Below are 16,136 nucleotides of genomic sequence, written 5' to 3'. Positions count from 1 at the left end.
ATAATTCATCCTCCTAATTACTAGGGGATTTTAGAAAATCTCCAAGGAATAGGCTAAGGGTCGAAAATCATGTAGAATAAATTAAGGATAATTTGGTTTGGATTTAATTTGGATAAATATCCCAAAACAATTAATTAAATCCAAAAAAGAAAATATTAATTTCAATAATTTGAAGGGGCCGAAAATTCCAAATAAAATGGCTAGAACAAAATGCATAATCTCATTTAATTAATTTCCCACATTGGAAAATATAGTACATTATTCCACATAACTCACAACAATTAAAACTCACATCGTTAATTCAAACACATAGAAATTAAATTCCATGAATGAAATTCCAAATCGACAACCACATTAAAGAAAACAAAAGTCGAAATTTTCGGGGTGCTACAAAAATATTCTTCAAGATAAAAAATCTATCACTACTAAAACGTAAATAAATGTCTCCCATTGCAACGGCTGCCACTTTAGTAGCATCACCCAACTGGACTTCGATCTCGCCATCATATAGCCGCTTTGTCACCTGCATTAAGTCAGGATCAAAACAAATATGATCAGTAGCTCCTGTGTCAATAACCCATGTATGAGTAGATGTTGAAGCCAAACATGTCTCAACCACTAGAGCTTGGTGCATACCTGTAACCTTGCCCTTTTTTAGGACAGTCTGACTTTCAATGCCCCTTTTTTCCACACTTGAAGCATTTTCCTGTTTGCTTCTTGTTTGCCTTCCTCTTCTTTCCCTTAGCAGCCTTAGCAGTAACCTGGTTCATCACTTTCTTCTTTCCTGAGCCAGGCCTAGGGCCAGAGGAATGATGTGTCGAACTAACCATCGCTGCCTTAGCTTGGATCATAAGATCCTCTGCCAACTGAATTTCAGTTAACAATTCATCCAACGAGTAGTTCCTTTTGTTCATCTCAAAGTTGAGCTTGATCTCCTGAAAACTAGGGGTAGACTTTGAAGGATGATAGTTACTTGGGACTCGGGATCGATTGTCCCTCCCAAAACCTCAATTTGATTGAGGTGGCTCATAATCTCGAGGAAATGGTCCCACACAGATGTGCATTCCATCATTGTCTTCGTCATGATACTTCGAAAGGCTTGAGACTTTGCCGCTCGATTCTGAGTACCAAAAAGATTGGTGAGATTCTGCATAATAGCGACGGCAGTCGCCATGGCTGCATGCTGATGTCTAAGCACTGTTGACATGGAGACCAACATATAACACTTAGGCATCTCATTCTCCTTATGCCACCGCCTATGTGCATCTCGTAGTGCCTGTGAGGAGTTAGCCCCTGGCACGACATATTGCGGAGTAGTGAGCACAAACATGTACTCTTCTCCCGTGTGAACGATGTCCAGATTTTGTTTCCATTCTATGTAATTTTGGCACTCGAGTCTATTTTCTTTGAGAATTGCAGATAGAGGATTAAGTGACATTTTGACGAATTAATTTACACTGCAAACAAAAGATTTAACCATTTGTCATAAACTTATGTAAGATAACTGATTAGATTAACCATAAAACTTTTCAAAATCTTACAACTGTAAAATTAAAATTTTGTATCATCCATAAGAGGTCAATATGCATTAAAATTTTAACATTTTTACTGGTCACAACACCGACGAATAGTCCAGAGATCACATAATGGCATGGCCGCCTAATGTTGCCTAAGCAAGACCACCAGATTTAGCATTACAAAGTTTCATTTCTACAACATACTCCTATAACAATGCTCATGTGTTGATAACGAAATGAAGCTATGTCATAAATTATGTTTGAACATGTGAATCTTGCAGTTTCTTAGGGTTATTGTCCCCACATAATGGGTGGCGATAATATTAGAAACCACTTTCTAGTTCATACTATTTACATTAGAAAGTCCGCCCTTATGAACTAGCTATTTCGCAGGATTATTGTCCCCACATAATGGGTGACGATAATATTAGAAACTAACTTCATAAATTGGCAGACCAATCGATGGAGACCATATACAAACAAAAGTCTGTAATTATAGCTTAGATATTTTGGTTACGGTTTTCATTAATTATCCTAAGCCTTAAGGCAGTAAAGGCTTGATTAAATTCTATTGGTATTTAATTCTCTCGATAATTAAAACTTTTATAATCTTCAGTATCTTATATTAACATACTAAAACTTAATTATTATTCATGTCATCCATAAGATGTACCTAAAATAAATTGAATTATCTATATCTTGAACGGACATGAAAAATTAAATTTAAATTAATTCCTTATTCAAGATTAGGAACATAATAATTATATTATTTAATGTAATCTTATATATCTATCCTAATTAGGATTCTAGATATAAAATATTTAGGAAACTATTAAATTATTCTTGTCCATATCATCTAGGATTAAATAGAATATATTTATTTCTATAGATATAGTCAATAATTAAAATATTCCTAAAATCTTCCCTAAAATATATTTTACCATTAAATAATAATATTTTAATGATTTCTTTTAATTTCAAGAATTAAAAAATTATAAAATAATATTTTCATCGTTATCTCGTCGATCGAGGATCGCACGAATCGACGACGACGAAAATCTCACCGGCGAATTGCTCGCTGGAACGGCGTGATGCCGTCCAGCTTCCGGTCATCATCGCCCCATGCACGGCTGATGTCGGCTCCGTCCCGCGATGAAAAGACGTCGCTTTGCACCCTCGATCTCCGCCGTCCAGCCGCGCAGCAGCTGCTGCGCCGCCCCGGAGCAGACCGCTCCTCTGCCGCCGATCCTCCGTCGACTAGCAACGACCGCTCGAGGCGGTGCTGCTCTCTTGAGGGTTCCTTCTAGGGTTAGAGCATGACTAGCAACGACCAGCGTGTCGCCGTGTGATCGCAACCCTTTACTCCCACTGTTTCGAGTTCTCACATTTGTGTTTCTTGGTCCGGTGTATGCACACAGGTTCTGAAGGCTTGCCTCTAGAACCCTTTGATCCTGAGATCGAAGCATCGAACCGGAAGAGGAACGCGTATAAGAGACTCACACAGAAAATTCAAGCTTCTTCGCCAAACCGCATAGGAGCATATTCAGATCGGAGGGATCTTTCACCTATTCGATCACTAGTTCAGGACCTTATTCAGTTTGATCCCGATTCTCCTATTCTCCTATCCTTACACTTATCAGTGCATGTTAAAAATGTCCTATGAATTTTAAGGACAATTTTCTTGATAAAAGAAATAATTTTGCTCTTGAAATTAAAATCCTTTATATGGATATTTCAGGATGGGAAGAACATATTGAGTTTCTTTCTAAAGAGCTCATTAAGAGCTCGTTCTTTAGAGATAAAATTGAAATCTCATCTATTTTACAACATTATAAAAGGATTATACAAATTGCAAAACAAAAGGTGAAAATCCTTAAAATTATTGCAACAGCATAATTCGTTGCTGTCATATCGTTTCCAATCTTTCTTTAAGGCTTAATTATTACCGACAAGTTGCTATTACCTTTTGAAATTACAGAAGAATCTTTTGACTTTGATGACTCACCTTCATATGACGTAGGCAATGACAAAATTCCAATTAATTGTTGTGAAGACATTGCTTGAAGTCCGAACTAAGGCCTTATTTATAGGCGTCCTTTTAAGTGAAGATCTCACGCTTCACTTTCACACACTCTCTCATGTGTTGATATAGTCCGAACTCCACACACTTGTAATATAATCCTTTTGTAATATTTTGTACGCTTATACTTTCTTGCACTCTCTCACTACTCTTCTCATGCCTCTTCCTGGTACGCTTATTACAAAAGGATTATATCAACACATGAGAGAGAGTGTGAAGGTGAAGTGTGAGATCTTCAGTTCAAAGGACGCCTATAAATAAGGCCTTAGTTCGGACTTCAAGCAATGTCTTCAAAACAATTAATTGGGAATTCGTCATTGCCTGAGTCATATGGAGGTGAGTCATCAAAGTCAAAAGATTCTTCTGTAATTTCAAAAGGTAAATAGCAACTTGTCGGCAATAATTAAGCCTTAGAGAAAGACTGGAAATGATATGACATCAACGAATTATGTTGTTGCAATAATTTTAAGGATTTTCACCTTTTTGTTTTACAATTTGTGTAATCCTTTTTTAATGTTGTAAAATAGATGAGATTTCAATTTTATCTCTAAAAACGAGCTCTTAATAAGCTCATTAGAAAGAAACTCAATATGCTCTTCCCATCTTGAAATATCCATATTAAGGATTCTAATTTCAAGACCGAAATTATTTCTTTTATCAAGAAAATTGTCCTTAAAATTCATAGGACATTTTTAACATGCACTGATAAGTGTAAGGATCTGAAATTTTCTTTTGCACTCGCATATAATGTCATGCTGATTATGAATCTCCCCATAAATTGGTGCAAGAGATAATTGTCTCATTCTATAGAAATATCTTTCTTCATCAAGCTCAATAAGCCTTCCTTTTACTTCTTTTAATAGTGTTCTGGAGAAGACGAATTTATCTCCCAAAGTTATTTTTTTTAAAAGTTACCATCAAAAAACATAAATTTTACAATCATGATTATAATCATGGAAGTTGAGAGTCCAGCATGATGTCATTATCATCCTGACGACTTGCAGAGGCTGACTCATTTTCAGAAAATTTTTCTGTTTCTTCTTCATCGTCGCTTCCTTCTTCAGAAAGCTTTTGCTGAAGAAGTTTTTTTAGATCTTTTAGATCTTTCTTAGGGGAGCTTTTGATAAGTTCTCCCAAAATTTCTGCAAGATCTCTTTTAGGGGAAGCTAGAGGGGGTGGAGCCTTGGCAGGCTCAAGGTCAATTATTCTTTTTTTTAGAAAAAACTGACTCCTCAAAGAACTCGAATTTTTCCCACCATTTGATGAGAATTCTCCTTCCAAATTATGGGATATGTCCTTGAAGCACTTCAAATTTCTTAATTGGAACGCTCCGAATAGTAACGTCTCATTTAAGAATCCAAGGCACTTGATAAAGTGCGGTGAACCTGAGTTCTTTATTTTTCATAGACTGATTAGTCTTACAAAAATCTTCGAACACCTTTCTGACCTTATCAGGAAAAATGATGGGATTAAATCCCCATTCCGAAAACCAAAAAATAAACCACTGGGGAAATTTAGTGGTTTCACAGTCCCTGAATTGAAGGAACCAACTGTGTTTAGCTTTTCTGTTCTCATAACAGAAAGCTCCTTTCCATGCTTTGATATAATCAAAGTAGTTGAACCATGGCTTGTCGCAAGTTCTCTTTTCTTTTGAAACTTCTCGGAAAATATATAAGTCTCCTTGCCACTCTTCTGGAGTGATGACCCTTTTGATAAAGGCTTTAGAATAAGCCCATTATGTTCCTGATCTTGTGACAGAGTCGAAATCCACAGATTTTGTGGTGCTTAGTATAGCGAAATAATATTGACATGCTTTAGGATAGAGAAAGGGATCAGCATACTCCCTTAAATAGAATGTGGAAATTTCTCCTGGAGAGAGATGAGAATATTTATCCTCAACAGGACAGATCCATTTCGTTGAAAGAGGAACGTATGGATAAATGTACTCGTTAGTCTGATTACAATTGATTGTCAATGCATAAGCATCATCTCTAAGTTTCCTTTCTTTAGGAGTCTTTTCAATAGTTTCGGCTTTAAGCTGTTCTTGTGTTTTGGCAAATGCGGCCTTATAAGACTGCACAGGTAGGTCTTCCTTTGAAGGTTTATTAACCTTCTTTTTGCCCTTGTCTATTTGTCGATGCATAATTTCCCGGCAAAAATTCACGAGTTAAGAAGTCAGGTAATGAATTATTACTTCCTTTAATAAACTCTATGTCAAAGTCAAAAACAGAGAGGATTCTCTGCCATCTAGCAAAAATTTGCTTAGATGCTAAATTTTTAACATCTTTTTCAAGGATATCTTTGGCAGATTTACAATCGATCCTAACAAGAAATTTTTTATTTATAAGATCGCTTTCGAATTTTTGAATACAAAGAACTAAGGAAAGAATTTCTTTCTTAACCGTTTAATAATTTTTTCTAGCACCTTGCCAAACAACGGAAGCAAATCTAACTAGGACTTCCTTATTATCAATCCTTTGCTTAAGGATTCCTCCAAAACCTAATTCTGAGGCATCAGTTTCTACAATTTTGTAGGCATCAGGGTTAGCAATAGCAAGACAAGGGATTTCCTTTATCTTTGCCTTGATTTTAACCACTGCTTCTGTGTGGACTTTCGTCCACTTGAGGGGGTTTTTTTCTTAACCTTTCAAATAAAGGTTTAGGATCAAAGACTAGATTTTTTTAAAATTCAACAACATAGTTGAGGCTTCCTAAAAACCTCTGAAGTTGATTTTTATCCCTTATTTCGTTGGGGAATTTTTCCACAAAACAAATGGACCTATCAATAGGGAAAATAGTCCCTTCTTTAATAGTGTGCCCAAGAAATTTTATTTCTGTTTGAAAGAGTTTTAGCTTTTTGGCAGACACTACGAGACCATTATGAATAACAACATTAATAAATGCTTTGAGATGTTTAAAATGCTGATTAATGGATTCAGAGAAGATTAGCACATCATCAATATAGCAAATACAAAATTGTGTGAATGCTTTTAATACATCATTCATAATATGCTGGAATTCAGATGGAGCATTTTTAAGTCCAATAGGCATCACATTCCATTTATAGTGTCCAAATGGAACGGTGAAAGTCGTTTTATACCTGTCTTCTTCGACAATTTGTACTTGCCAGAATCCAGATTTCATGTCGAATTTCGACATTATCTTGGCTGAATAAAGTCTGATAAGTAAATCTCTTTTATTTGGGATAGGATACATAATCCATCTAAGAGCTTTATTTAGTGGCTTATAGTTAATAACAAGTCTGGGTACTCCTCTTTCGAGTTTCGCTGCATTTTCAACATAAAATGCCGGACAACTCCATGGACTATAAGAGGGTCTAATTAATTTTTTAAATAATAACTCTTCTATTTCCTTTTTACAAATTTCCATATGCCTTGGCCCCATAGCAATAGGCCTAGCTTTAGTGGGAATTGAGCTTTCTTTAAAATCTGGTTCATAAGGAAGATGAACAATATGTTTCTTCCTTTCCCAAAATGCATTTGGAGCTTTAGTGGGAATTGAGCTTTCTTTAAAATCTGGTTCATAAGGAAGATGAACAATATGTTTCTTCCTTTCCCAAAATGCATTTGGAATATTTGGACAAACAGATTTTCAATAAAATTTTGAAACTGTTTTATTCTATTTAGAATAGCAAGTTGTTTTAAACTTTCGTTTAATTTTTTATAGTTTAATTCCTGAGATAAAGAATTTAAAAATTTTTCTTTTCTCTTGATTCTTTTTTGAATAACATCAATCTCGTGATATCGAGGTTGAGTTATAAATTTGAAAAAGATTTTCTGTGAATTTCTTTTTATTGCAAAAAAGGTGAATCGACGATGGTTCCCCATCTACCCCCCGAAGTGACTCTGACCCCCGGCCTAACGGTCGGAGGTAAAGCGTCTTACCACCGAGCTGCGCTTCGTTGTCGGGATGGAAAGGAACGAGTCAGCCAACCTTTCTCCAAGCACGGGTCCAGACCAGTTAACAGTATCAACCCAATCAAGGGTACCAAGTTAACCTATCTCCCCCAGCGTCTGGGTCCCAAGCACGGGTCCAAACCAGTTAACTATATCAACCCAATCAAGGGTACCAAGTTAACCTATCTCCCCCAGTGCCTGGATCCAGACCAGGACTCAAGAACTCCCCAGGGGAAATTAATCCCCAAGTTGCGCCTCCCAGGCGTCGAACTCGTGACCTCTAGCATGGCGCGGTATCCTTGCCTCCCTCCTCAACCACTTGAGCTAGGGGGCTTGGATAAGATTTTCTGTGAATTTACAGAACTTGTAATTCATTTTTCATCAATGCTTTGGATGGGATAAAGCATATGTAAAAAAGGATTTACAAGAATAATGTCATGAGATAAATCTTTTACCATTATAAATGGCATCTCTAGACAGATTCCATTATTGCAGACAGCTGCATTTTCAAGTTTATAATTTACTTTTAGTTTTTCTCCATTGGTTGTGTTCTGGGATTCCGAGGTTTTTGAAAAGTATCGTGAGGGAATTAATCCTTCATTGATACTGTTAAGATCGGCTCCCGAATCAACCATTGCTCTGGCAGTTACCAGATATTCTTTTTTAACAATTATGGTAATTTGTATATACCATTTATGAGTAATTACTCTATTGATAATATTAACAAAAACTAAGGATCCGAGAAGATTATCCTTATTGTTTTCTGAAGTCTCAGCTTCTTCTTCTTCAACTTTTTCTTCTTCTTCTGAACTAGAGTCAGGTTTATTCTGCTGACCAAGTTCTAAGAGTGAAACCCTATTTTTTAAACTTATAAGTTCTTGTTTAAGAATTTTAACTTCCTGAGCCCGATCATTTTGGCTTAATTCTTTTTCTTTACTAGAGCTTTTAACTCTTCCAAGTATTTCTTTTAAGCTATAAGCTTTTGGTTTTGGGTCCCTCAATCTTAACCTTCTCAAAATTAGGATTAGGGCTGGGGAAAAATATCGAAAAAATGATATATCGCTCGTATCGTATTGAAAAATATCGAAAAATTATCGGATTTTCGATATATCGTAATTTTCGATACGAAACGATACCGTATCGCAAGTTTTCGATACGATAACGATATGAATTTCCTTATATCACGATATATCGTTTTATATCGAATATACGATACATATCGATATTTTCGATATATCGTTTTATATCGAATATACGATATATATCGATATTTTCGATATATCGAATTTCGGTACGATATATCGACTTTCGGTACGATATATCGTTTATATCGAATATACGATATATATCGAATATACGATATATATCGATATTTTCGATATATCGAATTTCGGTACGATATATCGAAATATCGATACGATAACGATATAGATATCCTCCATATCGAAAGTTCGATATATCGAAATTCGATATATCGAAACTTTCGATACGATAACGATATGAAATTCTTTCATATCGATATTTTCGATACGATATACGATACAACGTTTTCGATATGATATATCGTATCGACCCACCCCTAATTAGGCTTATAATGCTTCATATAATTTTGAAGCGCTTGTCTTCTTCTATCTGGATTTGATCAATAATATCAAGAATAAAATTCACATCTCTAGTTATAACACATAAACCATTAGCTTTACAGAGAGTTTTGTAATAGTCACAATGACCATCACAATCTGTATCGCTTGAAATAGAATTCTCAGACGAAGATTCTTCTTCATTTAAAGCAAAAATTTTCAAATCTTCTTCTTCATTAGAATCAGATAAGAGAATTTTTTCTAAGGATCTTTTTAATCCTTCATCAAGGAGATGAACATGAAGCCCCAGGCTTGTGAGAGGGAGAGAAAGCTGCAACTACAAGAGCTGGAGTAATTAACGCTTGAGTCGTATGATGCCGCTATGTGGTACAAGGAGAAAACAAAATTGTGGCATGACAAAAACCTCTGGGTCAAGGAACTGCAAGTTGACCAGAAAGTGCTCATGTTCCAATCAAGGCGCAAACTAATGCCCGAGAAGTTAAAGTCCAAGTGGATCGGACCCTACACAATCGTTAGCCTCCGAGCGAATGGAGCCGTGGAAATTCAGGGAGTCAACCCTAACTCTATTCCGTTTCTTGTTAATGGTCACAAGGTTAAGGTATTTAGGGATAGTTCAGAGATGTGCGTGGCGGAATTTCGTATACTCTCTACTATTGCCTAACTGGTCAGGTTGCTAGGTATTTTTCGGGAATCTACTGGGTCAGGTAGATTGTTAAGAAATTTTTAATTGTGAAACTGACCCAACGTAGTCCCAAGATTACCTACGCAAAATTTGTAAGTATTGTAAAATGTTTTATTTAATATAATTAAAATTCCAAACAAAGAAAAAATAGAATTTTCCAAAAATATTTTAGAAACATCGAGCACACTTTGGAAATCAGTTTTGGAATTTAAAATATTTTGGGATTCGCAACCCCTTGACCAGGTTGCTCAGATGTCTCGGTTAAAAAAATGGTGGAGGTAGTTTTAAAAAATTTCAAAATTTGAATTTCAAAAAAATTAGATGGATAGGGAGGTGTACGGTTTCTGAGTGCTTGCATCAGCATGCAACCGTCCCTCTCCTTTTGCCTTTTCTTTTCCTTTTAATTTTATTACCTTAATTTCCTTTTCTTTTTCTTTTTATTGGGTTTTCCTAAATAACTTCCCTCATTCTATTATAACTCCCCCCTCACATAATTTCTCTCTGATAATTCACATATTTTCGAAACCTTTACCTCACCTTTAAAATTCTCTTTGTGACAGTTCCGGCGAAACCGCCATCAACCACCACCGATTTCTGATCCGACAACCATGGAAAACCAACCACAACCACAACCACAACCACATAAAGCCCGACGGAAAAATTCCCAACGGTAAAATCTACCGCCGGCGAGTCGTCTTCAAAACCGCCCCAGAATATACCTGCGAAGAAGCCACCGTCCGCTCCTCAGACAGAGGCGGTGGCAACTTCGTCGTCTAAAGCCACAACAGAGCAACCAGGAACAAGGGGGACGGAAACGACAATCTCCGCCGCTATACCTTCAACCACAGTTCCGCCATCAGTTGATGAGTCCGATCTAGAGCAAATAATGAAGGAATTTATGATGAAGTTCGGTACCAGGGCGAAGGCTAGCGATATATTCGCTCGACTCGTAGAGGAACTCAAGAAGGAGGAGGCCGCTTCAAGCCTAGCCCCGATAAATATTCCCCCACGACCTGCGACCCTAACAAAAACTGTTACATGCAAAGCCATCTCAACCCAGAAAGAGACCCCCAAAACTCCGTCCGGAACCCTAATCTCCGAAGTTACACCGATAATACCATCCGCCCAACTCGAACCCCAATTTGTCACGCATACGGTTCCACCCATTAGTACATGGGACGAAGGAGTATGGAACGAGGGGGATGCGTGTGAAGACGAAAAGAGTGATGTGGAGACGGAGAGGGATGAGGGAGTAGAGGGTGCAGGGAATGAGAGTGAGGGAGATGGAGAATCTGCCGAGAAAGGGTTGTTGAGAATGAGGGTAGCGGTGATAGGACTGGTGAGGGTGTTGGTAAGAATGAAATTGGTGAAAAAAGTGGGGATGTAGAGGGAGAAATCCCTAATGATGAGAGTGTAGAGAGAAAAATCACTACGGGTGATACTACTGAAAATGCAGAAAAGGGAGGGTATGTTGAGGGAGAATTCCCGGAGGTATTGAAGGCTGATGAAAGGGAAGAGAATATCGTCGAGGGAGACGATGATGAAGATGATGGGACCGAGAAGGTCGATGACATGGATGTAGACGGACCCGAACTGTCCAATAGACCAGAACTTACTGAAGGGTAGGCGTTTGAAGTTGGCAGATTTGGAGAGCGACGAGGAGGTAGGGGATGATATCCCCGAGGCCCAGGAGATGCTAGAGGAAGCAGGGGAGGACATTCCCCAGGCCCAAGACAACCCAGTTGAAACAGAGGAGTTTTCTCCTGGGGCCAAGGAAAAGCACTATGCAATGGAACGGAAACACAATGGGAAGCAGGAGCCGAAACCCCTCAAGAAGAAGCCGAGACAAGCCTCGTCAACCCTGGAGATTAAAGAAGCCTCACTGGAACCTTTTCGTGTCCCATTTGCCCAGCAGAAAGAGGAGGATGAAGAGATTGAGTAACAAGAGGAAGCGGAGACAAACCAGGAGGCGGAGCAGGTGTACGAGCCAATGGAGGACGGCTACTAGAAGCCATGGCCCAATTCAAGGACCCCAAACTGGCTCTAACTTGTGAAGGACGCGCTTCAAAGGGGAAGCTCGCGAAGTTCGAAAAGATGTACGATCCACCGTCCCTCCAAGAGATAGAGTCGGAGGAAGAGTTCCTGATGCATATCCGAGCCATAGGATTTGAGTGGCTGCTGGATCACTGCACGGCAGAGGTGCCAATTGCTTTGGCAAAGGAATTCTTCACATCATACAAGTTCAAGTTCACCATGGACCCCACGCCGACTCTATCAGTTTCTGCCTCTTCGGTGAAGACATGACAATGAGCATCCGAGAGTGGTCCCTGCGGATGGGATTGTTCACCCCGGAGGAAGATGACGAGGGAATGTGGAATGAGAGGGAGATAGGGCCCCCGAAGAAGACTGAAGGTTTTGACATGCAGACAGCCAGGGAACTTATAACCCGAAATCGTGGAGGGAAATTCAAGACGAGTTCGTCTAAGGGATACCACATTGCCAACCCGATCCTTCGTTTTGCGTAGGTTTTTCTTGGGTACAATCAGCTTGGTCAAATAGGCATCGCACTCACAACCCCAGATCTTTACTTTACCTAGTGTATGGCGAGAGGTGTGAAGGTCCATCTTGGGTATTGGCTGGCCTATGCTTGCAACTCGATGACTAGTCACACGGTCCGCCATCTCTACAATTGCCACCTCCTTGGTGCTTATCTGAAAAGGAACGTGAGCATGAAGGTGGCGAAGTCAGTGCCCAGCCTTCAGGTGTGTGACGTCCCAGAGCTATTCAACGTGGCGTTCTTTTTCAACAAGGGACTCCTACACATGAAGGACGACAAGATTGTGGTCTATGAAGTGGGCAAGCCTGATGTGATGACCGTGAAGAGGGAGTTGGAGGATTCTGAAGGTCCATCTAATGCTGAACGTGAGGAATGGAGGTGCGAGATGGGAGAGGTCCGAAGTGAGATGGGAGCGATGAACAAAAATATCGCAGGGCTCACGGGGAACATGGAAGTGCAGAATGAACAAATGGCCAAGGCCATTAATGTGATGATGAGGATGATCGCCTCAATGGAGAAACGATTTCCCCAGGTCCAGCAGATGATGCCCCTAGACCCAGCGGTGAGCCTAAACAATTAGGCCCAGGGACCTCCCCTGTCAAGAAAGCCGCCAGTACTCCAACAAGTACCCCGACCGAGAAGAGAAAGGAAGTAGTCACCAATCCCATCACCATGTATGTTAAGAAGAATGTACCAAAGCAAGCAGTGAAGGAGAAAGAGAAACCAGCCCCATCAGTTCCTAAGAAAGCAAAGGCGGACCACCAGAAGAAAGCACCCCAGAAGTTTGGCTCCCATGGGGGCAAGACACAGAATTGAAACCCCCAGTAACAAGTAATTTTACATTTTAGTGATTTTTTTTCAGTTTTTCTTTTAGCATGTTTATCTGTTTTCTTGCATGTTTTAGGTGTCTGTACATATTTGTGTTATGTGTCTTCTCCCACTTAGCTCAATTCTTGGTCTTAGTGTGAGAAGTTTTTGCTGATATAACATGTTTTTGTTCCCGTAATCGTGTTTTGTTATTTTTCTGATTGTTTCTTCTCCCACTTAGTCCATTGTTTGGCCTAAGTGTGAGAAGTTTGTTTTGTACATATGTTTGTTGGTTGTTGTTCTGTTATTTCTCCCACTTAGCCCAATTCTAGATCTAAGTGTGAGAAGTTTGTATTTCATTTCTGTCTGCAGGTTCTGTTATTATGTGAGCACTAACTGCCCAGTTTTCCACTTCACTGAAATGCTTAGGGACAAGCAGGATTGAAGTGGGAGGGGGGGAGTTAGTGCAGTCAGTCAAGCATGTATATATGTTGTTAGTTTTGAGTCAGTAGAGTGTTAGTTTTTTTTAGGATTCTGTGTTTAAGTATAAACTAGCGAAAAAAAGTAAGATTCCCTTAGTGAGAGTGATTGAAGAGAGGATCCATGTCAATTTTAAGACCTCTTTCCTTAATAAATCAAAATCAGTTTGGACGAAGTGAGAACGATAGAAAATGCCTTGTTTTGATCTAGTTCTGAAGCCTTCTAAAAGTGAGTTAAAATCCTAGAGTAGAACACTTTCTACTAATAGAATAGGGAAGGGAGGCTGTCACTTGATGCTTAAAAGAAAATGACATGGGTGAGTGAGGACTAAAGGCAATAGGAGATCCCAGTTGAGCTTAATTCTTTCGAATCTACTGGACTCGCCTCATTGTAAGGGCATCCCTTAGCTAACCAAGTTGAGCCTATAAAAATTGTTCCTTCTTTTGGCACCTCAACCTTCATTTCATGTGAACAAGGGAGCGGAGTGGATGCAACTCACCAATCAGGGTAGGAAGTCAGGTTGAGAAACATGAGAAAGTAAAGTAGAAAGTTAGATAATAACGGGCAGGAGATTCTGTAACCTGACCCAGTAGAATGTTAGTTAGAAAACGGGCATAAAAAAATTGTAACATGACCCGGTAAAAGATATATATATGTTTAGGAAATGGGCAGGAAGAAAATGTATAGTCTGACCCAGAATAAAATTAAAAAAAAAAAGAGAGAAAGAAAAGGTGGGCAGGAAAAAAAAATGTTACCTGACTAAGTAGAAAGAAGTTAGGCAATAATGCCAAAATGGCTAGGGAATCGCTCCAAATTTTGGGAAGTCAAATTTGTAAATAGGGAGGTTGTTTCCATCTTTTGTCCCTAAATTCACATGTCCTTCGCGTATTTGCACTTATACTTTTTGAACTTAGACCCCTAGGATTCTCACCTACACATATTATAATCCCCTAGCCCCGTTACAACCGTATAAAAGACCTTAAAGAACTTTTCATGTGTCAGTAGAACCCAAGGCATCAGTGGTATGGCAAAAGCATAAATGAGTAATGGTCCTAACGTTTCTGGTGAGGAATGAGTGACCGAGTGAATCCAACAATTAGAGAAAATAAATGCTATCTTGACGAACTGACAAACTGACTAGATAGACAAAGGGAGGGGGATGAATCTGAGACTGTAGACAATTGGATTGACCTTAAGCTTGTGGGGACGATTGCTAAAACTTGAACCAGTTTATACATCTATGCTAATCTTTGCTTCTCTGTATTTTTTATTATTTTCTCTTATGTATTTTTGTGTATAGGTCTAGGAGTTTGTGTTTGTTCTTTTCTTTAAGTCAGTTTAATAATAACCATGCACGAAATTTGCTTTATGTCTTTATTTTGTCTTTCATACTTGCCCTAGGGCAAGTATGGTTTAAGTGTGAACAGTTTGATAAGGTCAATTTCATGCATAGGTTATGGGGATAAATCCTATGATTTCTATGAACTAATATACACATATTTCTCTGCGCACTTAAACAATTATGGGGTAAATTCTGGGAGTTCGTGATAGCCGATCATTCTCAATTTCCCACTCAATCAAGCCCCACGTTCAATGTTCACAATCAAACTCAAGCTTCTTGCAAGAATAGGTTCTTCCTATCTAAATCAAATCAAGTTTAAGGTAATTTCCTACAACTATTATCCCCCTCTGTTCTACCGGTTTTGGAATTCAACTTATTAAATTTCGCTGTCAGAAACCGAGATCTAAAGAGAGGAAGTTATTGTTTTTCTTTCACAATCTGCCACGCCCACGGTATACACTCTCACCCCAACTCCAATTCTGGTTTCATACTATCGCATCCACGCATCATACTCTTTTGGCTATCAATCTGTAAATAATCTCATAATCTAATAAACCGAAGCAAACTCTGTAAAACACGAATTCAAATTAAGAACTCAACTTCGGGGAGAAAATCAGGGCTGCCGGAGCAGCGACAGCCGTGGTGGCTACACCGGTAGCGCGGTACTTCGCCGGATCTCAGGGACGACAGCATCGGCGTCGATTCTTGTACAGCGCCAACTTCAGCAACGGCAGTCTCGAGCAACGACACCCGGGGTGACACTTCGAAGGGTCGTCGATTCGGAAATCTAGAACCGACTCAGATATTGAGGGAGGAGAGATTGAGTTTAATTTGGGGGAAGAAGGGTGAGGGAGAGAGAAGGGAGCCGACGGAAATTTGAGAAGTGTATCTGCGTTCTTATCTAAAATTTCTATCCTCTTTCTTCAAATATTTTTAAGTGAAAAGGGAGTATTTTATTCTTAATTGTCTCCCCTTTAACATTTTAGTGGTTGAATAAAAAAATAATGGAAGAGGGGCGGTACGTATGGTTTAGAGTGGGAGTATATGTTAGACTTACAATTTTAATCCCTTTTGTTTATCGTTCATTTCTTTGGGCCACAAAGTGAGTGAACTGCGTTTTAATTGTTTTTGCCAAATTCTTTGATTTGTTTTT

The 16,136-nt window shown here is 38.8% G+C and overlaps 1 protein-coding gene across 2 annotated transcripts; it reads right to left on the bottom strand.

The window, feature by feature from the left end:
• Window positions 1–354: 354 nt before the first annotated feature.
• Window positions 355–15,934, bottom strand: LOC121741539. 2 transcript variants are annotated; one of them, XM_042134352.1, is made up of 4 exons: window positions 15,584–15,934; window positions 10,335–15,511; window positions 637–1,457; window positions 355–523 (listed from the first exon to the last, which is right to left on the bottom strand). In XM_042134352.1, the coding sequence occupies exon 2, from the start codon at window positions 11,514–11,516 to the stop codon at window positions 10,542–10,544; it is 975 nt and encodes a 324-aa protein (XP_041990286.1). In that variant the 5' UTR covers window positions 11,517–15,511; window positions 15,584–15,934; the 3' UTR covers window positions 355–523; window positions 637–1,457; window positions 10,335–10,541. The 2 variants fall into 2 exon arrangements, with proteins under 2 accessions (XP_041990286.1, XP_041990285.1); XM_042134351.1 differs by having other exon boundaries at window positions 10,335–15,934.
• Window positions 15,935–16,136: the final 202 nt, after the last annotated feature.

This window comes from Salvia splendens, chromosome 7 (genome assembly GCF_004379255.2).
Source record: "Salvia splendens isolate huo1 chromosome 7, SspV2, whole genome shotgun sequence".
In the NCBI taxonomy this organism is placed as follows: Eukaryota; Viridiplantae; Streptophyta; class Magnoliopsida; order Lamiales; family Lamiaceae; genus Salvia; species Salvia splendens.
The sequence above is the reverse complement of the archived record's forward strand: the minus strand, read 5'-3'. Positions and strand labels throughout refer to the sequence as shown.

Coding starts and splice junctions, on each gene's coding strand:
- LOC121741539 (XM_042134351.1), bottom strand. CDS start 11,516: ATGTCCTCCCCTGCTTCCTCTAGCATCTCCTGGGCCTCGGGGATATCA.